A 22,653-nucleotide genomic window follows, 5' to 3' on the forward strand; every position below is an offset into this window, starting at 1 on the left:
TGTTCACTAATAAATCACTCGCTTCTCTATTATCCCCTCCACTTCCTTGTTCAGCTGGCTGCTCTTTGATAAAGCTAATTAGTGGAGCACAAGGACTTGAAATGAAGCGGTACAGGTCAGAGAAGAAACGCTGCCTGTCTCTTCCTCTCTGGAGTCGGTTGATAAATGACAGTTTAGATTTGCAGTGACACACAACGTTAATTGAATCAAACTGTTCATAACTCGCCCTGTCAGAGAGATTTCAGCTGTCCATGTCTGGTGTTAAACGACGCCTGGGAACTTGAAGTGGTCATTTGTTAGAGGCACTGTGGACCAATGTGGATGTCAGTGTGTGTGTGTATTGTGATTGTGAGGTGCTTTCTTTATCCACAGATTCATTAATGTAGTCAAAGTGACCTCTAGCTTTCCTGTATATACAAGACAAATGTACAACAGAATCATCGGTGATCTCAATAACTTTGGCTGGTTTTACTGTTTCAAAAACTGCTGATCTCCTGTGATTTGAACACTTTAGACATTTTCTAGAGTTCGCACTGTATGGGACAAAAAACCACAACCAGTGAGCTCTGCAGTTCTGCATGCTGAAACGCCTTGATGGTGAGACGCATCAGAGTTTGTGCTCAAACTCAAAAATGCATTCTTTTTAATGGTGGTGAGCAGAAATGCACCTCAGTTACAGAGACAGAAGGGCAACTATAGCAGAAGACCACATCATGTTATCCTAATTCACACAAAATGAGCAGGACATACGGTGACAAAACCTTTTGCCACAAAGACTCATGCTGCTGATGAATAGATATTGCTGAAGACATACTGCTGATGAAAAGTCTTGATTGATTGTAAACCTGCAGACAATTGACCAGGCTTTTTTTGAAGGTTATTTTAGCAAAGGACTTGCCATCCGTTTTTGAGTAATCGTGCTGTAATACTATTTCAGAAGTGTCAGTGTGGCTGCATTTCTTTGCATTTCAGTAGAAGTCTGTAGATTGATGTTACCCTCATTTCACTCTGTGCTATTGAACGGCTTCGCCTCCAGTGCATTATTCTCAAACTAACAAATGGCTCATGGCAGCAATGTGTCCATCACGCTCTGTGTGTGTGTGTGTGTGTGTGTGTGTGTGTGTAAAAGCGACAGAGAAGCAGAGAAGCTCATCTGTCAGATCTGAAAGTCTTTTATCTGCAGCTCTACAGTATGTGCCTTCCAGAAGCTCATTCTGGCCTGGATACACTTTGGGACGGATTTCTCTCGAGGAGCTGCTCACTTGGACCACTCTCAAACATCCAGAAACTACATGCTTCAGAACGTCTATCTCAGTTCAGTTTAATTTGTGTGTTCTTGTTTAGAATTTTATGGCATTTGGAATAATTGGATCTTAGGGATTAGAGATGGTGATATAATATTGTTGTAATAGATTGTCACAGTATATATTTCTCAGATGTACCATATTCAGAGTATGTGAGTCTAACTGATGTATTTAGAATAGAATTAAAGCAGCTGTGGCATTTGTATGTGCATGTGTAATGTGACAAATTTCTGGCATGCTAGATCACCAGAAGGCCTCCAGAAAAGTGAACCAAATCATGATAGGTGTAATAATGTACACTCTCTTACCACTTTATTAGGAACGCCTGTACACCTGCTTATTTATGCAGTTATCCAATCAGCTAATGTGGCAGCAGAGTGAATCATCTCAATGATCTGTGCAAGTGATCTCAGTGACTTCTGCCTCAATGACTGTGGTATGGTCAGTGGTGCAAGACAGGCCATTTCTCAAGATCAAATTTCCATCATAATATATTGCAAATCTGCTATTGATACTGATTGTATGGGTGTGTTTTCGTTCCAAAAATTTGGTGGTTTATATGTGTGGTCATGTGTTAATTTGAAATTTACAAGTTAGTATACAGTGATGTATGTCTGGTTGTTAGCACCAGTAAATGTGACACAACTCAAGTTTCTGGGATTGGCAAAGTTACAGCATTCTAAGATTACATCCTCTTCATTTCTCATTTTATTCTGATATGATTTCAGAAACATGCCCAATTGTTTTTAGACTGATAAGAAATGCAGTCATAAAATAAAAACACAGCCTGTTAAGTAGAAACTTTAGTTATTGTGAGTTGCCCTGCTCTTCTTGCATGTTGATGTGCTGACATGTTTCATTAGTTGCAACACCTCCAGAAATCATTTAAAGGCCTTCAGAAAGCAAACACTGTCTGCTTCGCCTTCTTTGTGGATTAACTATCAAATACAGCATAGTGAACAGAGAAGTTGTGCCATGTTTCTCTCTCCATTAGTCTGAGCTGTGTAAACATTTCAGGATTAAATCTTTTTTCTTTCTCAAGGACTTTCTGCCTTCCAATTTTGCTTTTTTAACAACAGACATTTCAGCCTATCAAATGCAGTACAACAAACATGGTTTTGTAAAATACCTGTACTTTGCATATGCGGAGTTATTTTTATTATTATTTGTAATCACTGGTATCTTATACTTCCACATCTCATTTAAATTTACTTTCCACACGGTGTATTTTTTTTTTTTTTGTAGTTTATATGTACAGCTGTCATTCTGCTGCAGAATTAATCCAATTTTTACATTAATCACCATCTAAAATGAATTACTTATATTTACAGGAATGAAAGTGCTGTAAATCACATTGTAGACATCATACATACCCAACAATTAGCCTATTGTCTGATGCTATTTTCAGCTGTAGTGTTACAAGGATGAATCCACCAGGTGACTGGATTAAAACATGTCCTTTCCTTGTATTTGGTTGTGTGATGTGACCTCCAGGACTCACCACAAGAAGGTGTCATTACCAGAGACATTCATCGCACCTTCCCCGCTCACGACTACTTTAAGGACTCAGACGGTGACGGTCAAGATTCACTCTACAAGATCTGCAAGGTGAGCAGTAATACTGGTGCAAGCCTTTCTATAGAACAAAAATAGCAGGGAATTAATCTACAAATTCTGACTGTTCATCTCTCGCGTTGTCAAGGATCCTTTTAGGCTATATTTATATTACAGGTCTTATTGCTCTTTCTTTTCAAGCCTAATCAAATTTACATTTCATTTATACATCCCAAAGAGCTGTTGAATTCTTGTTTGATTGATCAGAAGCGATGAGTATTCTGTAATGCCAGCTTTGACAATGGTTCTGTCTTATGTGCTTGTTCTAGTATCCAAAATGTCATTTCTGTCACAAAAACAAGCAGGAGCCACTACTGATATTTGTCTGAAGGCCAATACCAGCTGACTATCAGCTGTGACTCCTGTTTGATGGAATGAAAACCTGCAACCACACTGGCCCATTGTTGATAAGATTAGACAGCACTGGTATAGCCTGGTGCATCATAAATTCTGTTCCCAGTTTAATTTTTGTTTTCTGGAACGCTGATTAGCTAATCTATTCAGAACATGTTTGGATGTACACGTGTGTCTGTCAGTTTCATTCTGTATATTAACACATTTTAGAGAGAGTTGAAAAAGTGAGAAAGAAGGAAAAATGCTTGGCGACGTTGAATCAGCAATACCTGATAAAAAGAGTAATGAACGGTAACGGAGTGGTGCAGCAGAAAATCGTGTGCCCTGTTAGTTTGAATCCTGCCGATGCTGCAGCTATCCGTAACCCATAGTCCCAGAGAGAAACATAGTTTGTTCTGTCTGAGTGGGAGGGATAGTGTTACTCAGAGCGGCACTTGCCAATCGTGGGTGTCTGAGCTCATCTGTACATAAGAGGGGTGAATAATGCTTTCGTCTGAGTGTCTTAAAATGAGCAACAGTTTGAAAAGGTCTGGTTTCTTCACGTCTTAATGAAAGTATTTATTAGACATAACACTTACTAGACATATACAGTAATTAGTAATTAGCAGAAAACCAATTTGGAGAGGGCCGGCATAATGAATAGCTTGGAATAAAACGGATTGTATGTCATAGCTGTAACCTGAAAATCTTTATTTAAAAATGATTTTATGTAAAATAACAGGGTTTCTGTTGTCTGCAGGCTTACTCTGTGTATGACGAGGAGATCGGATATTGCCAAGGCCAGTCTTTTCTGGCTGCAGTGTTGCTGTTGCATGTAAGTATGCATCCCTTCTACTATTACAATTGAATGTGAAGTGAAAGGCATATTGTGAAAAAAAGCAGTGTGGCAATAATGGGGCATGAAAAAACAAAAACAAAAAATATATATTGACACAAATTGCAATTTTTGGGTTCCATGCACTTTTTAAAAATAGTTACAACTGATTTGATTTGACTTGATTATCTGTTGACTGATTATGTCATATTTCCCAAAAGATATGCTTGTTTTTGTATGCACATGGATAGCTCTCCCCAGTGACCAAATTTAGTGAGGTATAAACAGAAAAAAAATAGGGAAAAAGAAGAATTACAGTTGATTTCCAGCACGAAAGGCTTGGTAATGGTTTGCAACGAATTGCATTGGACCCCTAATTAAAGCCTAAAAACCAACATGTGTCAAAAAATTGAGAGCAAGGGAATTGTCTGGGACGAGTTGATCTGTTATATTTTATAGTCGTCTATTCACTTTATTGAAATTGTAAAAAAAAAAAAAAAAAAAAGCAGCTCTGTTCTGGCTTATTTTTGGGTTAGAAACTTTTTAATAAAAGTCTGAAATAAAAATATGGTTTTGTAAGTTTGTATAGATTTTATAAATCTACTGTGTTTACTGTGTAAAGAAAACTCTAAAAGTGGAAGTGTGTATATGTATTAAGTGTTTCTTAGGAAGCCCGGGAGGTGACAGGAATATTAATGCCTTAGACTGTCTACCTGCAGGAGCCTATTCAGTCCTGGACACACACTGTCTCTGTGATTTAATACCCACCTTAACCTCTCTCCCTCAAATACAACCACACACAAGGTCTATAAGTCGACACCAGACAAAATGCGTTCTACAGCACTTGTTGCAAACCATTTCACTTTAACCACATTCTGACAGTATGAGACATCTCACTTGATTCCTCCACTCTCTGCTTTCACAAATCTTTCACATATAGTCGCTTGGCAATCTCTGTTAAAGCCTCTGGATCACTAAAGCACTTATTCTTAATTTCTCAATTTTCTCCCTCTCATCCACCACAAGGTCTGTATGTAACGCCTATATCTTCTGCCCTCTCTGTCTTTCTTTCAGTCTCCCACTGACATTCACTCATTGATTGTTGGTCTCCATTACTGTCACATTCTCGGCAGCACTGTCTACTTCTTCTGCCTAGCGTTGTTCCTGATTTTTCCTAGTTTCAGTAACTGATTTTCAGTGTGTCTTTAGCTAACTGGTACTTATTAACATGTGATGAAGGTTTCCAGGTTGCTATTATGCAGACTTTCAGGATGAATGAACCCTCTACTGTTCTCAGATCAAGCAGTAAAGATCCTCTTTCCCTTAGAGGAAGAGATCCTCTATTTCAAAATGACATCTTCAGCATACTATACACCTGGATTTCTTTTAGTTAGAGTGCTGATACAGTTTATTCAGTTACTAACATCATCAGTAACTGTATTTAATTACAAATCGGTCTAAAGTTTGTACAAGCCAAATTAACAAACAGTAGTCACAGCAGTCCTGTTTGTCTCTGCCTTACAGTAATGAATATGCCATGTTGTTGTCACATCTGTCGCGTAATAAGTTTATGCTAATTTGGCCAAATTACCCAGACACTTTATTCTGTCCGAAGCAGATAGCAAAATTTCTTAACATTTCATTAATGCAAGGTCAAACTAATGGAGCTCAAATACTTCGGAAATGTACATGGTGTAGAGATAAAAAGCCACTAATTAATGTGGTTCAGGTGAATATACAGAATAGGTTTAGGACATTGTCTATAAATGCATGATGTTGCATGTTTGTGGCTCTAAAACATTCACATGTTGTATTTTGGTTAAGTCAGTTAACATGTGGTAAGAATCTGGCAACCAGGTCTGCAGTTTGTACACACAATTAGACTATTCAAAGTAAAGTAGTCCATTGGTACAAATATGGGGTGCCATATTTTAAGCAAATAATCTGAATTAAATAAAAATTAAAATGCAAACATTAGTTAACCCAAATAATGGGATGGCTGCAAGATATATTGCAAAGATTGTGAGAGGAACAACTGGTTTATGAATTGGATAATGTGCGTACCAGGCTATAATAAAATTAAATGACCAGAAAATAAGAACTGTGCATACTCAATGGTGGCTGTATTTCCTCATGCACAGACTTTGAATCAGCAATACATGGGATTCTCTTTTTTAATGCTTAAATTTGACAACTTTTGGATGTTTTTGTGATGTAGATGGACCCTGCCAGCAGGATGGACAATATGTGGAGTGATGTATACAGTAGTTAGTTTAGAGAAAGGATTTTGAGAAAGGAAAGCAGTACATCAATAAAACCTGCCTGTGTCCTGTGTGTTTGTAGATGCCAGAAGAGCAGGCGTTCTGTGTGCTGGTGAAGATCATGTATGAATACAAACTCAGGGATCTCTACAGGAACAACTTTGAGGATCTGCACTGCAAGTTCTACCAGTTGGAGCGCCTGATACAGGTTAATACAATCAAAATGTCCCCCGTTCTAAATAATGTCAGTTTTAATTGAACAACAATTTTAATTTAAAAAAAAAGAAAAAAAAATGTGTTCCATTAAATAGACCACGACTTACTGTACACATTTATATAATGAGCCTTTTTCTTTTCTTTCTTTCTTTCTTTTTTTTTTTTTTTTTTAAACTTGGTAACATTTTGTGTGAAATAAAAAAACAAATAAAAACAGCAGGTATCTTACAAGGAGAGCTTATGGAACACTTCCTTCCTGTGAGCTGTTAGTGCAGCATCTCTGCAAAATGAGTTTTAATTTTGTGTTGAAAATGTAGTTAGCACCAGAATGGACCTCATTTCAGTACACAGCCCAATACAGTTAGTATTGATAAGTTCCCCCATGACTAGAGTATTAGCATTGATCGGTTCAGAGATGGTGTACAAACACACTCACACACACACACACACACACACACACACACACACACACGCTCTGTGTGTGTGTGTGTGTGCACCATCTGTGTGTTTTCCCACTCACATTGGGAAAGCAGTTGGGTCTTTATAAGAATCTCTTTTTTGTGCAGCTCTTTTTTCTCTTTTTTTTTTAAATCAGCTTCTATTCTTAGTGTTTGGGCTACATCCCTACACACTGTCTCTGATCAAATCTTCACCTGGAGAGGGGGAAAAAAGATTCTTTGCTGCTGCCTCATTTGTCTGGGCTGCTTGTGTGAAGAGGTCATTTTGAGAGGCTGATTAAAGAGATAAGTTAAAGCCCCCATCTACGGCGATATGCAATAAATTCTTGCCTTGACTTACTTCTACCAGACTTATTCATTCTGGTTATGTTCAAAATTTTAAGTCAAGGCTTATTCCTGAAGTTCAGATTTAATTAAGAGATTAATTTTTGCATATATATTGCGTAACTGACCCAAACAGTGTCTTTAGTTCATACAGGCATCATGTGAAGCATGATGCACAACTGGTAGACGTAAGCTAGCACTTACTGAATAAAACATTACATGTACTGATCCAACAGTGAAGGAAAAAAACTGAGGGTTAAAACATTGCTTATTATTGACAGACTTGAAGCTCTTTTTTAAGGGCACAATAAATGCTGCTGTGTAAAAATTCTAGTTTTTAAACTGATGTGTAAATAATGTAACAGCCAAGTGAGATTATTTGCCTTCCTTCTGTATCTTTAGCAAATTAAATGTAGATTATTGTTTGGAGGCCTGATGTTTACACCTCTAATAACAAACTTGTCATGAAAAACCCAGTTAAATGTTAATGAGTTAAATGCCATTTCTGTGAAGTGCTTCATAAACCAAATAGCGTGACCCTGTAGGCTAATGTGATTGTATGTAATGCCTGTTACATTTGTTATGTTGCTGGCAAATCAATAAATATACAGTATGAAGAGAAAAGAAGTTTTATATACATATACACTGTGTGTGTGTGTATGTATGTATATATTATAGGTTTTCTTTCTCTCTGTGTGTGTGTGTAGGAGCAGCTCCCAGATCTGTGGACTCACTTCCAGGATTTGAACCTGGAGGCTCATATGTATGCCTCCCAGTGGTTCCTGACCCTCTTCACTGCCAAGTTCCCCCTCTGCATGGTCTTCCATATCACCGACCTGCTGCTGTGCGAGGTGCAAAAAAGCACACAGTGACTTCGGCAATTATTATTACACCTATTCTAATATATTATCTACATATTATCAGAGAAGATAATAGGGCCGCAGATGTGTTTTTTCGCGGTCATCAACTTACAGAAACACTTTAGTTATACAGTCAAAGACATAAATCATCACACATTCACCTCAAACTGTGATGAGTTCTTTAAAGGTGGTTGATGTGGCTCAGACCTTTAGGGCAGAGTTGTAAATAAATGATCCTGATTAGGAGTTCCTTTAGTGAAATACTAACAAAGTAAATCAGTTTGATCAGAGAAATTTGGTATAAAGATAATATCTAATACAGAGTTCAGTACTGAAGATCATAAGACAATGAACTGTTGTATTTGTCAGTTTTTTCTCCCAAGACACATCAAATGTGAGGTAACAGCTTTTTTATTTAAAGCTGCTTAGTCAGGCATTGGTTTCAGTCAGCTCTCTCAAACATAAATCTCTGAGAACTATCACCTCTCTTCTCTAACTTTTTTGAATTTGGTTCATGTTCTCCAAAAGATGAGAGCCTTTTCTTTGCTTTTCATTAGGTGGTGTTGTAGCCCGTGGTGGAATAATTAAAAGTTTTCTCTGCCTGTTTCAGTCAATGAGTCGCATGATGAGAATCTGTTAGATGTGTCTAAGGGCACGTCTGTATCTTTCTGACTCTCTGCCCATGTATCCCACAGTTTCTTTTTTATCTGTCTTCCGTCATTTATTCTTCAGCTCGAGTTTTCTTTTGTAGCATAGACACCTTTCCATCTTTAACATCTTTTTTCTGGTCTTAGAGTCTAAATTGATCAGTTCTCTCATAGGATGAAGAGTTTCCTAAGACTAATAAGCTAGAGGAATTGTATCTGTTCTTGCAACAGGTTCAGAATGGTAGAGCGCAGTGTTTGTGTTAGAATGTTGTATAGTGTTATATGGGTATAAACACTCAATGTCCACTTTATTAGGAACACCTGCACACTCATCATGCTGTTATCTAAACAGTCAATCCTGTAGCAACAGCACAGTACATAAATCCTTTCAGATACAGGTCTTAACATGGGCACAGACTCGCTCAAACCGGACAGAAGAATCTCACCAGTTCATTTAGCTGTTCGGTTTTGGTGGAGTCGGCACCCATGATAGCCTCAGATTCATGTCCTTGGTTGATTCTATTAATAGACACCCCTGAGGTTTTTTTATATATATACAGCTGTTCTTGTTGCGGGTTAAAAAAATGGCATCGGTACCTCTTTCAGTATTATTATTAGTTGATTAATGTGTATTGAACTATAACTTCTTTTACAAACTCATTTCTATCGTATTTTATTGTCTCTTTTGAGGGCAGAGCTTATTTCTGAGCCGAAAAGATGTTAATAGAAGTCTGAGATAAGGAAGAAACTAGCCTAATACCTTGCAAGGCAATATTGTGTATTACAGTAGTGTTTTTGAAATTATATAAGACACATTAAACATCGCACGTAGCACCTTTCCAACAGACCTCTCTCAGAAAGGAGGGAGGAACAGCCATTTTAGCATGTGGTATTGTAGCTTTGAAGTCAGTCTCTGTTTTGTCATGCAATGTGATAAACAGTGTGTGGTGTGTGTGTGTGTGTGTTGGGGGGGTTGTACACAGAGCCGCCTCATTCCCTGCAGAACACAAACACACACCATTCCCCACCATTCCTATTTAGCCTCCTGGCGCCACCTAGGGTCAGGTTTGTCTGAGTCGCTCATCCAAGTTATTAATAGAATGAGGCGGGATATTTTTAGCACTGTGTTGCCATGTGAACGGGTTTTCTGAGCGTGTTTGAGATGGATGTTCCCATGCAGAGCTGAATTCAGCATTGAACCTCTTCTTGCTACTGTGATAGCACCTGCTCACACACACGCACACACACACACCACCCACAGTTTATCTTCTGTCCATCCTTTACTCTGCTTGCACACATCCACCTGTCCATCACTCAGGCTTCATCCAATATTTGCTTCTCTTCTTCCTTAGCAGTCACTCTCTCACTGATTTTATTACTGAGCTATTTCTAGTCATGCAAATTCACCTCTACATAGTAACCTTTATTTTTTTTTAAGCTATGTTTATTTTCAAATCCACAAAATAAGTGTAAATAAACAGCCACATAACTGAAGAATGAAAAATGAATTCAATCATTGCTGAAAGATCCTTCATTGCATTCTTATTAGAGGACATGTTGTTCAGTAGCGTTCATGTCTGTGCTCTTGCAGCATGCTTTGTGCTCCTCACACCCCTTTGTGAATGTCTCCACAGGGCCTGAACATCATCTTCAATGTTGCACTGGCTCTGTTGAAGGTAAGGAAATAAATTCTTTAAATAATTAAAGCACTGCGTTAAAGCTCTATAGGAAAAAAAGCGGTGATATTTTGTCTAAATAATCTTTTCCCTTACTTTCCCTGCCATTTGGCTCAAATAAAAGCAAACAATTTACACATACTAACTATAACAACACTAACATGACATAACTGAGTCTTAACTAGTTCACGCTAACAATTTGCTGTTCTTTTTCTTATCATTATTTATTATTTATCAACATATATTCATACTATGGCAGAGAGGTAGCAGTATCCCTGAGTTTTCTTCTGAGAGACAGAAAAGAAATCATTCTTGTGTGCAGCTGTGGTCAAATTTGGATTGACCACTTTGTGACATTAAATATCACCGTACACTCCAAAAACCACCAAATTGTTCTATATTTATATTCCAATGTAAATTACTCAAATTAAATTATCTAAGATTAACATTAAGCTCCACAACTTACAAGCTAATATTCACTCCACAACAAGACATCGTTCCACCACCACTTTGTTCTCCGTCTTGGACTGATTTGATGGATGATTTGCTTTTTTTCTTAATGATCTTAAGATGTAATTTGTAATGTTCAGAATTGTCATAACATGTAAATAAAATTTAGATTTAAATGTTTATATTTCTGCAAACTTACAATCTTAAAACAACATCTCTGAGTTATTCTGACCTGCAGAGATCATCACACATGCATAGTCACTGTATGTATGTCTGTATATATTTCAACACTAATATTAATAATAGCAATCTTTAATATTAATCCTGCGTTTAAGGGAACCGTATACTCCAGTTACACAAAACTGTAGGGAGCTGTGTTGTGTGTGGTGATGAATGAGGATTATTTGTCCAAGAGCAAAAAACAAAACAAAAGAAAAAACACTAAAATGTGCACTACTGTGTATCACAACTTTGTTTTCCAATAAAGCATGGTGGATTGTTCAGAATGACAATGACCACAAACATAAAAATTTCACAATACAATATATCAGAAAATTTACGGAGAGTTTTTAGACATTTATTTTTCTTTAATCCTTTGCACTGGACCATTGGATTAGTTTGTTGCAGTTTGATGTCAGGGCTTTTAATTCTGATGTGCACTTCACATGAGCTGAAAGAGTAGTCTCTGTTTCCCTCTGCTGTTTGGACAATATAATACACACTTCGGATTTTTAGTCATTTAATGCAGTGGTTCTCAAAGTGAAACCATTATCAATACACCCGAGGCTTCCGTAATCATAGCACAATAGGGCTGGAATTAGAGTTTAGCTTAAATACTCTAAATTCAATATACTATTCTATATACTCTTAATTCTATTGGTCTAAGGTTTTGTTGTGGCTAAATGTTATATATATATAACTGAAATTACAAAACAGAGATGACCGGTATGATTCTTTCAATCAATAAACATTAATGGTTCATGAACTATTTCTTCTGTAAAAAAAATAAAAATAAATAAATAAATGAAATAAGTGTGTATTATCAATTTCAAGGCAATATCCAGCTCAGATACCTCAGCAGTTTGGCAATCATCACTAAAATAAATTAATTTATTAAGTAATGAAAGGAACCTCAGTTTGTCCTGTTGTGTTACAGGTTTGTAAATTAGATTAAATAATATACTGTAAGGTTATATGGAACACCTGACAAGTCCCTGTGTAAGTTCTAATACTTTATCAGATTAGTACAAGTGCATTAATATGAACCTGTGATTCATCTTTCAGTTAGCATTTTATTAGAAGTGCTGATATAAAATGAATCAACCTGTTCTGACCAATGAGAAAAGGTCTGATTAAGATATCAAATAAATATATTATATAGTCAAAGGTTATGACATTTAATTGATGTTAGCAAAAATCATGAAAATCTCACAGTATAATTCATAGTCAGGACTGAACTGCGATTAACTGTGCAGTCCTATAAGAGTCCTTTAAGAGTAAGAGCTGCTGTTAATAATAGTTATAGACGTAATCTGCAAGTAGATGTAATTTTTTCCAACATGCCTTAAGGGATAGTGATTACACCTGTACAGTTTGATTAATATCAGGCATTGCTGTAATGGACAGATTTACACAAAAAGGCTCATTAGAAAATTCCTGCGTTCTTGTTAATTTTTACAAGTGATTAATGTTTCTCTCGCCGCTGGATGTTTTTTGCACCGCTTAGAGCATGAATGATCTAGTATACGAGCATTGACTTGTGTGTGTGAGAGAAAGGAGAGAGAGAGAGAGAGAGAGAGCGAGAGAGAGAAGGGTGGGGAGGTGTAGAGGGGTTGCACTGCTTTATTCTGATTGGTTGGTTATTACGCCATTTTCTCCGGAGGCTTACAGGCACCCCTCCCTTCCTCCTTCCCTCGCTCTATTCCTCCACATGTCCATTTCTGCCTGTGTGCCCAACCTGAGCAAATAGCATCTTTTAGCATTTAGCATTAGCCCATCAAATTTCTCAGCCATGTCCACGGTGCACACATCGACCCAGCCTGCTTACGGAGTCTTCCCGATGCCCCTCCTCTACTCTTTTTTTCCTCCTCCTCTTCCATCTCCACCAGCCTGCTGCCTCTTCTAGCACCGACAGCATTTCTCTCCTCTCTCCATCTTCCTCAGCGTCTCCTGGACTCGTCTTCTCTGGCAGGCATTGCAGCTAGGCCTCGATCTAACTGGTTCAGAGGAGCACAGGTGCACAGCAGCCAGCCTCAGGGACACCCAATGCTCTGGACTAGGCCCGCATCATCCTATAAACTTCCTCTGAATGAAGCCTTTTGATTTTTGACCTGTGAAATGAGATATGATGGAGTGGTTTGGTCCTTTACCTTATGTAGTTTGACGATCGGATCTTTCTGCATGTGGCCTGGGATTATTGAGCCGCCCAGTGTTTTTATCTCCCTCTGCCAGAGTGATTCACTGATGAGCCATGAAAGCAAGATGAGGTTTTCAGTGAGCCATGCCTTGTCTGCTAGGCTTCTAAACGACATCCATTAGCGCTACTCTTCTACTCTGAGCTTTTCCAAGCCTCTTGTGTTTACATCCGTGCACTTTAGGGAAGTGAAAACACCCGCTGTGGACTTGTCTCTTTTGTTATTTTTCTCTCTCATCTTTCATCTTCTACTGTTCATATTTTATGGATGGCATGAGGATGGTTGAGAGCTGTCTAGTTCTGAGAAAGAGGAGGGAAGCAGAGGTGATGTGTTGCCTGTCATCTGCCTCATCGCATTCCCAAGCCTGTCCCTCTGTCTGTTACCAAGCAACAGATTGCTGATTTGAACACTGTGAAGGTGGTGTCCATTATGCATAAAAGCAGCTTCTCAAGCTGAAGCTTAGTCTTCTCATTATGTTAAACAGGACTAAGTGTCAGGTGAGGTTGGCCATAATGTAGATCGTACTGAAGCCATAAGGTTAAGCCTAGCAGAAATGCATTACTTTTACTGTCCAGTACACGTGATTTTTTTTAAGAATATGTAAACCACCAAACTAAGTCTGAGGATAATTATGTGACTGTCAGCTGTTTGCTAAACGTTATTGCACACCTAAACTGAGGAATTTCTGAGAAAAATTACATTCCACCTACGGAATTCAACGTGGCTGACCTCATGTCAGCCCTGCAGCCTCCCAAGGAGGACTGTGCTGGGGACTCAGGATGTGTACCAGAGAGCCGGACCCTTTCAAGCCCAGACAGGGAGTTGCCCATGCCCCCAGCATTGCGTGCACTGGAGGAGGGGGCATCAGAAGGGGAGGAACAAGGAGCTCTGGGGCCTGACTGCACAGAGCGTGTGATGACCCTGCTAGGCATGGGCCACCGGCTCTTTGTTCCCCGGCTGCTGGCGGTGAGGGAAAGCTAGCACTTGACTGTTGCTCAGAATTTTTTTTTTTTATGTTGTTTGACCATCCACAATATTTTTTACATAGCCCCAGTATTTTAAAACAATGTGAAGAAACGAAGGTTTGTCTTCTCTGTCAGACATTTTGTTGCTTATTAGCACAATCAGTGCTATGAAACCGAAAGTAATGGTGCTCAAAAAAGCAAAGTGTATTACAAGATTAAAAATATTTTGCCTTTGTAGGTAAGGGTTTAGAGTGCATTCCCACTGAGTAATAACCATGGTCATGGGCTAGAGGTAAGTTTACTGAAGTATGATTTCGATGTTTAAATCTTGTGCTACGTTCAGTCTAACTGATAGCATGCTAGTGTTTGGACCTTCTGTAATAACTATGAAAGCCTTGGCATTACTTACACTGTAGGCAATGGCTTAATACGTGATTTCAAATAAATCAGATGCCTAATATTCTGTATAGATAGCTGGATAAATATATTTTTTTTTAAATAGCCAAGAATGGTGATAGACACCAGTTTGTTATTAATATGATCATTTGTTTCTATTTCCATTTAAATTGTAGAAAGGGATAAAATAATAGCATATTTTTAACACGTATATCACACAAGAAATGTTGTAGATGGAGCAAGGTTGCCTGATCCCCCTTTCTTGTAAAGAACGATTTTATATTTGCTTTAGTAGCTCTGGCTCCTGTGCAGAATACCAGCCTTAACTTTTATTGACATCCTTTTTGTCTTTAAATGACTGTCTTACTGAAATATTCATCATCTCTCTCTCTTTCTTTTTCTGAATGCAGACCTCTAAGGAGGACCTGCTTCAGGCTGACTTTGAGGGTGCTCTTAAGTTTTTCCGGGTTCAGCTCCCCAAACGCTACAGAGCAGCTGAAAATGCCCGAAGACTCATGGAGCAAGCCTGCAACATCAAAGTAAGACCTGTTTCTCCCTAAAGCTTTCTCACACATTGTTACTGCTGTGCACTCAGGAACACTGAACTCTCTTTAAACCTTCATATGAAAGCCATGGGACTAGAAGTAAGTTCATTGTCAGCTGTTTTGAATTGCAATGTTTTTTTTTGTTTTTTTTTTGTTTTTTTTTTTTGTTTTTTTTTTTTTTTACAGCCACTCGCTCGTGTGCCATTGCACTTCATACATCTCATATATCAACACATTCATGGTCAGTTCACACAATATTACAGCTGTCAGGGGAAATTGTTAGAGTCCGGAATGTCTTCCATATTGAAAGTCTTTTTTTTTGGGATTATAGGTGCTCACGGAAGTGAAATGGATGAGAATCTGAAATGGTATAATCTTGTAAAACATGGCGTGTTGATACTTAAGAGGTGTAAATGTAGAAAAATACTAAATGACAAGGCACCTAAACACACAAGTTTTTCTGTACTGTAATCGTTATCTTGTTATTCCGCATGATCATTATGAGAGTGTGTAACATGAGAGCGTTGTTTGTTGTGGCAATATAATTTTGCAAGAGTTAGATCTTACAACCATTAGACTGTCATTCAATATAGATTGATATTTGCCCCATTAAATAGGCCAGATGAATGATTACGTTTCAGCCTATCTAAGGAGCTCTAATATGATATCTGAAATGGTGTTAAATTAGCAGCTTTATCCGAATGCTGGTTATTTCTTATGATTAGTTTATTGTTGTTGTTTATTGTTGCTACTCCTTGATTTAAAATGAACACCACTTCAATTTTGCTATGAGAAATGCACAATTCTCATAAATGTCTTTCTACATTTAATGCTTTTTTGTGAGACTTTCTTTTTGTGATCAGTATTCCTCCACATTCATTCGCACATCTCTACCAGCCAGTTTTAGTAGAGGAAAAACAGTTCAGAAAATTATGACTGGAAAGAGTGACTCTTCCAAACTGCCTCACTGAGCTCAAATAGTGTTTGAGGCTGTTTCTGATGCAGATACACAGTAAATTAGTCTTATTGTTGTTTATATAATACTGCCTTAACTATTTCTTATCCCTCATTGCCTCTTTCCCTTTCGTTGTGTTTAATGCCCGCACATTTTCTCAACATTTTGACATCAGTGTAACTTTATTTTTACTTACTCAAGACCCCACTGTCACAGTCACTATCTACAGGATTTCCTGTGAAGTTGCATAACTCTGTTTGCGACAGAAGAGCTGTAATTTGAAATGGAAATGACTTTCTAAGCAAAGATTTGGAACACTGAAATATCTGTTCAGTGGAGAAGCTTTGGTCTCCAACATTTAACCAGTCAGGACACGAACTCCTAGTTCCTATAAGGTAGTGTTAGTCCTTTGTGGTGATTAATACACAATATTTGTTTAATTCATTAAAACCTATTGCATCCAGGCCACTATTGCACAATTACTGTAAGTCAAACTAGTTTTTAATAGCTTCATTATTTTGCAAACTGCAATTTGCGCCACCCTTGTTGATATGACTCAATTGTTTGATTGATGATTCTGTGCCATTTGTCAGTACAAAGTAAAGCTTAATGTGCGCTGTAGGTGTATAGTATATTGTTACTGCAGGAAAGCATTGCTTTATACTGTACTGCTTTGTCCTTTTTTATTTGCTTAATAACATGCAGTGGTACTTTCCATAACAAAAATGTTTGCTATTATAGTGATGGATTCTTTGGAAGAGTCTCAGAAAAAAACGTTTTAACACAAGGCATGGTAAAGCAACATCTATGTTTTAATTGGAGTGATGTTTATCTGTACAGGACTAAACAATGACAGCACTGTTGAATTAGTAGAAGAAAAAAAAAACATTTGGTATTTCCTGCTGCATTTTTTTTTATATAGTAGCAACTGTTAATTAAATAAATAACCTCAGCAGCCCTTGTAAAATGAACACTGCCAGAATCTGTCTTGTTTAACACGAGACGTAGCAATTTTGTGCATATTTGACTTTGTGAAACACTAAACCTCATAATGACTCCTGGTTGAGAAATAACAAGGCAGGCTTTAGGACCCAGGTGAAATCAGGACTAAAAGCACCTGAGCACAGGGATGTAAACAGGTGCATCGATCTGCTTGCTCAAAATGAGTCAACACATGAGGGTGAGATCTGTTTTTCACAGCGGAAAAGTTCTTTTTTTCATTCATTGTACTTTAAGCTACTTTTGTCCTCATGTTCAACCACACCTTGTGTTGCACGGTGTTTTGACATTCCTTCAGGTGTGGACTTTGACTTCTTTAAGCCACACCTATGCACAATAACCAAATCAGTTCAGGACGGTGCACTCCTGATCTGTGTGGCTGGAAATCATCAGGACGGAAATCTGTACAGCCCTTGACTTTTATCTCGAGGGAATTCGAGGACACAGCAATACAAACACAACATCTCAACTTTTTGAAATATTTTTGGATCATCAAGCAAGGCAGAAGTTCAGGATCGTGACTATTTTCGACCTTGTTACTGGAATTAATGGGCGTGTTTGCTGTATCATACGTACGCTTGTGTAAGAGAGCATCGTCTCTCGACAATCTGTCATCACTTTAAACAGCTTTACAGAAGGTGCGGCACTAATGTGCCTGACTCAAAGTGAGAAAAGGTTTAAAGAACAGAGCGAAGCATCACAAGGAGCTGTGAGGTGCCACTTTGCTTATTTTCAGACATTTCGACTCATCCGATAGTGCTTTTTTGTACTCTGGTTATATGCTGGTTTGTAGTAGGGCTTGTGATATTTTATCAGAGATGCATCAGCTGCTTTAGCTTCCGGTGTAGCTGAAAGTATTTGGGTGGTGGTGGCAGAACATGAGAATGTAAGACAGATTCTTAGAAGATTTTGTGTATGGCAGTCAGGGAAAAGCAAAAGACTTGCTTGTGTGTGCAGGAAGCTTTATAGTGTATTTTCATATCAGCACTTTTCTGTGAACACACAACCTCTCTGGGGGCTGCATATAGAGATTAGAGCTCCTAAGAGTGGAGTTAATCTCCACATGTAGAGGTGATCGTTCCTCTTTAGAGACTGGGCACATTTAAGAAAGGATCAGCTTGCTGCCTAATCAGCTTACACGGTACAGGAATTCACAGGCACATTCATGCTCAGGGAAAAAACACCATCTGACTTATTCTTATTCATGTTAGAAAACTTCACAGCATTTTTATACCATGGAGGTCTGAGGTAGAGTGGCAACAAGGCACTTGTTTCACTGGAGGATTGCATGCATTTAACGCAGCCTGAATGGATATTGTGGATATGTTTCAGGAAACTTCAGGAAAGAGCTGTTCTTGTCACCTGTGGGATTTTCTCACAAGTAGGAGGGCAACTGGTCTGTGAGGTTTTAGGAGTGATAAAGTGAAAATAAGCGTCAAAGGGACAAATTTCGAGAGCTCACTTCTGCACGTCTGTGTAATAAAGTGGAGCTGTACATCAGAAGTACTGAGTCACTGTGGTCTGTCTGACAAAACCCACACTTCCCCCTCCTCTTCCTCTGTCTATCCGTCTCTCATTTCCCTCTCGTTCCCCCTTTCTGATCCTCACTGACTGAGAATAATCTTACCTGCTCTGGACTGTGGGATAAAAGCGAGCTCTGTCTAAACGAACAAGGAAGTCCACCTTATTTTTACAGACAGAGACCAAGAAGAAAAGGGAGTGTTTGTGTCTGCTTGCTGGAGGATATCACAGTGACACATGATCCTCAAACCTGGCTTCAGGAAACCACTGCCTACCTGGGAAGGTTGAAAGGGGAGGTGTGTGTGTGTGAGAGAGAGAGATAGAGAGAGAGAGAGACACGCTTCATCCCCTCTCCCGCCTTCAGGGGCAGGATCTGCTGCTTGGGGAAGGACACTCAGCACTGACAGAGCTGTCAGCGATTGTTCATCCTCTGCTGTTTCTAACTCTTGCAATCTTTTTGCTGGCTCACCTACTGTTGTGTTCATACACAAGCCAGCAAGATGATGGAAGAAGTGTCTATCACCGTGGCCTATGATGCCCATGTTATCAACCAGATCTGTGACGAGGACATCTTTGCTAGTTTGGTGGCAGACTCCAGACCCAAACCAGCGGTAGGTAAACTATATTTCACCATGCAAAAGCTGCAGAATTTATGCTCTTGTACACAAGCCCTAGCAAGTAGAGATTGTGGCTTTTGCTGCGAAGATAGTTTTTTGAAAAAAAAAAAAAAAGGCAATGTCTTGCTTCCTGTTCCAATTTGTGGTCTCTAATTAAGTTAGACTACTAAGTTGTCTCTGTTGCAAACTAGATTTTATGTTCAATATTATTCTTACTTAATATTTGTAAAAAAAAAAAAAAAAAAAATTATGAAGTTGATGGCTGAGAGAGTTACAATGGAAGTAATACAGAGGCAAAATGAATCCCTTTTCATCAAGCAGAAAAAGAAAGAAAAATGTGTTTGATAAGCATTGATATTATTTATTGGAAATGGGTAGTTTGAGTCTTTTAGTCTTTTTTCTTTATTTTCTATCATACTTTAATATAATGTCACGTAGTGTGATCTAGCTCATGCCTTGAATACGCTTGTAAGTGTAAATCAGTTGCAAATGAATATTCAAATCTTTAATGCTCCTCAAAAGCACATGGTTTGTTAAAAAGACCTGATGAAGCGTTTGAGTTCTTTAAACAACCTGACATGAAGGTGTGACTCTGTGTATCTGTGTCTTGGAAAACAGTGGTTTTCTGTAAATGCTTTTTGAGTGGAAAGTGCCATGGGGGAGTGTTCTTTCCACAAAGGGATTCAAGTACCTGTGACGTGTGTGTGTGTGAGTATTGTGTTGTGTTGTGTATATACTGAAGTGCAACAATGCCATTTGCTGACAACAGCTCTGAGTTTGTTTATAGGTCACCACAATTTTCTGTCAGTGTCTGTCCGTGTTTATGAGCAGCGTGTCGAGTCCTCCACTGAAAGCATGGCACTTCTGTAGCTATCACCATTGCATGAAATTTCAACACGAAACATTTTGTCCTGAGCTCAGAGTTCTCTCCATTAAGTTTAACGACGTTGGCCGCCATCCTATCAGGGTCTTTTACTTTTGTTTTCTAACCACTTCCTTCTCATGAAATGCCAGCACTCCTAGAGACCTAAAGAGTGTATCCTATTACTGAACCCAGAACAGATACACTGTATTAAAACAGTGGGGATGAACAGAATTTTATTCAGCTGAGGTTTTCGATACTTTCTTTTCATATCACATCAGCTTCCACTTGTAACTACCTTCTGGATTTGTCACTGTTGAAAAAAGCTGTGTTTTTACCACGGGCCCCATGGAGATTACGTCACATCAGTGTTTGTTCTCCCATAGTCTCTATGCAAAACTAGACCAGGTGAGTGGCTTCCCAAGAGCACTTGTTAGTGTGTGTTTGCACTCGGTCTCTGTGGATCTGTATGTGAAAGCCCTCCTTTAAATGGGTACACACTTTGGTACACACTTTATGGTGAGATGATTTTTGGCACGATGGCAGCCTCATAGACCATCTGACCTTTTACACATTTTTACGCATCATAGTACACTGGAACACTACAGCTATCTCCTAAAATAGTCAAATATCTTTTTAGCTGTAATAAAACAGTAACTTAATCAGTCACCATATAAATGCGTGGCACTTGTGATGGTGGGTTTTTAATCATTAAGTATATAAAAGCTCTAGAAGTCTTGTTCCTGTTACCTCCATTTATCTGGTTATTATGGAATCTTCCATTATTATTATTATTATTTATTATAATAATATATTATTGTTCTTTTCTTCGAGGCTGTCAGGTCGAGCCTCAGAAGTTGTGATTCATCAGAATTTACAAAGAAGCAATTTTCTATTTATCTAGGACTGAATGCTGAATTAAATTCATCAAAATGATTCTTTTATATATTGAGACCATGTCCATAGATGCTATGATAAGTCTCCATAGTCACATGTTAACAATGGTCTATCACGTAAAATATAAAGCATGAAAATAACAGGGTTAATACATGCCTGATGAACCAAGTGTGTGCCCCAGAATCCACAATCCAAGGCAAACAGTACATCTTTGTCCACTTTAACCAGTGCTCCTGTATTAGACACCAAACTGAAGTGCATCATGAGGTATTTTATTTTTCTCTTCATGTATGGTGATGAATACGTTGTACTTTTTAAATAAACCACTGGAATTGCTGGTTTTAACAGCAGTATTGCAGGTAGTGTGTGTTGCTCCACATTCCAGCTCCCTTGGTGTGGCTTTAGAAAAAGCTCCTCCGTGCTGAATGTCATAGTAACTCCAGCACACAAAGCAGCAGCAACTCTGCTGTTATAGCAACACCTTCAGCCACCGATGAACACAGGAGAGCCTGAGCAGTGTCTGGGTGTGAAACTTTATCACCGCACCTCAATTAAGTGGACTTTGTGAGTCAGTTATTGAGACACAATGTGGTTAGCGTGCTTAATCTTTGAGGATTGAGGATTATTTCATCAGAATGTTCACACTTTCCTGTCTGTCATGTTGCGGGTCACACAAAAGTATCTAAAGAATGCAAGTAATGTTATTGCCTGTGAATGCTGATGAAAAATGCCAGCAGGTTAAGATTGTCTGTGCCCATTGGAGGTGTAGTGTTGTAATTCAATATCATTATTGCTATGTTACATTCTAATCTATAATTTTTTTTAAAAAAAGTTTATTTTAAAGCTTTTTAGTTTGTTTTGTTTGTTTTGTAGTCATGGGCATTAGGCGTATGTCCTCAAGGTCAAAACCAGATATTCCTTTCCTTGTGAGACATGCAGATCCCAGAAAAGGTATAAAAGACGTAATTGAACAAGCAACCTCCAAATCATTAGTGGATTTCGTTTAATGGAATTTAATCAAATGCTCATTTTTTTTTTACTCTTCATAAGTTAAATAAAACAAATGAAACAATTCAAACATGGTCACATTTCAGGACTCAGGAGACAAGATGCATTAGAATTCAGTGAGACTTGTAGTGTAAGTGGTGCACATTTGTAATAAACAGCATTAAATCGAGTTGTGCAGGTTATGCAGTTTGAATGATTAGCGTACTTTGTACATCTTAGTCATCAGAGTCATATTAGCATGCACAATTTAATTAGCCTATGTACAAAATACATCCACGAGACAATGAAGGGCTTGAACATTACAGAATTCAATTATTTTCCATGATGTATTATTAAACTGTATGGAACTGTCACAAGTTATACAGATTCTATTTTTTTCTTTACTTTTTATAATATTGTCCCTAAAAACTTTGCATTGCTCAAAGGTGTTATTTATAGTCTCTTTGAGTGTTACCTGCAAAATCTTGCTTTATACTTTCCTTTGTTTCTGTCATCC

General features: G+C 38.2%; 1 protein-coding gene across 5 annotated transcripts in view; it reads left to right on the forward strand.

The window, feature by feature from the left end:
* Positions 1–22,653, forward strand: part of rabgap1l (RAB GTPase activating protein 1-like) — an 86,554-nt gene that overhangs the window by 54,438 nt on the left and 9,463 nt on the right. For 2 of the 5 annotated variants that reach the window (XM_060879821.1, XM_060879830.1), the window contains exons 14-19: positions 2,799–2,912; positions 4,012–4,086; positions 6,430–6,555; positions 8,053–8,196; positions 10,487–10,528; positions 15,164–15,292. In XM_060879821.1, coding sequence (XP_060735804.1) covers positions 2,799–2,912; positions 4,012–4,086; positions 6,430–6,555; positions 8,053–8,196; positions 10,487–10,528; positions 15,164–15,292 — 630 coding nt within the window. Of the gene's footprint in view, positions 1–2,798; positions 2,913–4,011; positions 4,087–6,429; positions 6,556–8,052; positions 8,197–10,486; positions 10,529–12,749; positions 14,359–15,163; positions 15,293–17,433; positions 19,385–22,653 lie in introns of those variants that run through there. The other 3 variants (XM_060879853.1, XM_060879846.1, XM_060879838.1) reach the window with 3 other exon arrangements.

The sequence above is a fragment of the Tachysurus vachellii genome, chromosome 1 (assembly GCF_030014155.1).
Source record: "Tachysurus vachellii isolate PV-2020 chromosome 1, HZAU_Pvac_v1, whole genome shotgun sequence".
NCBI lineage: Eukaryota > Metazoa > Chordata > Actinopteri > Siluriformes > Bagridae > Tachysurus > Tachysurus vachellii.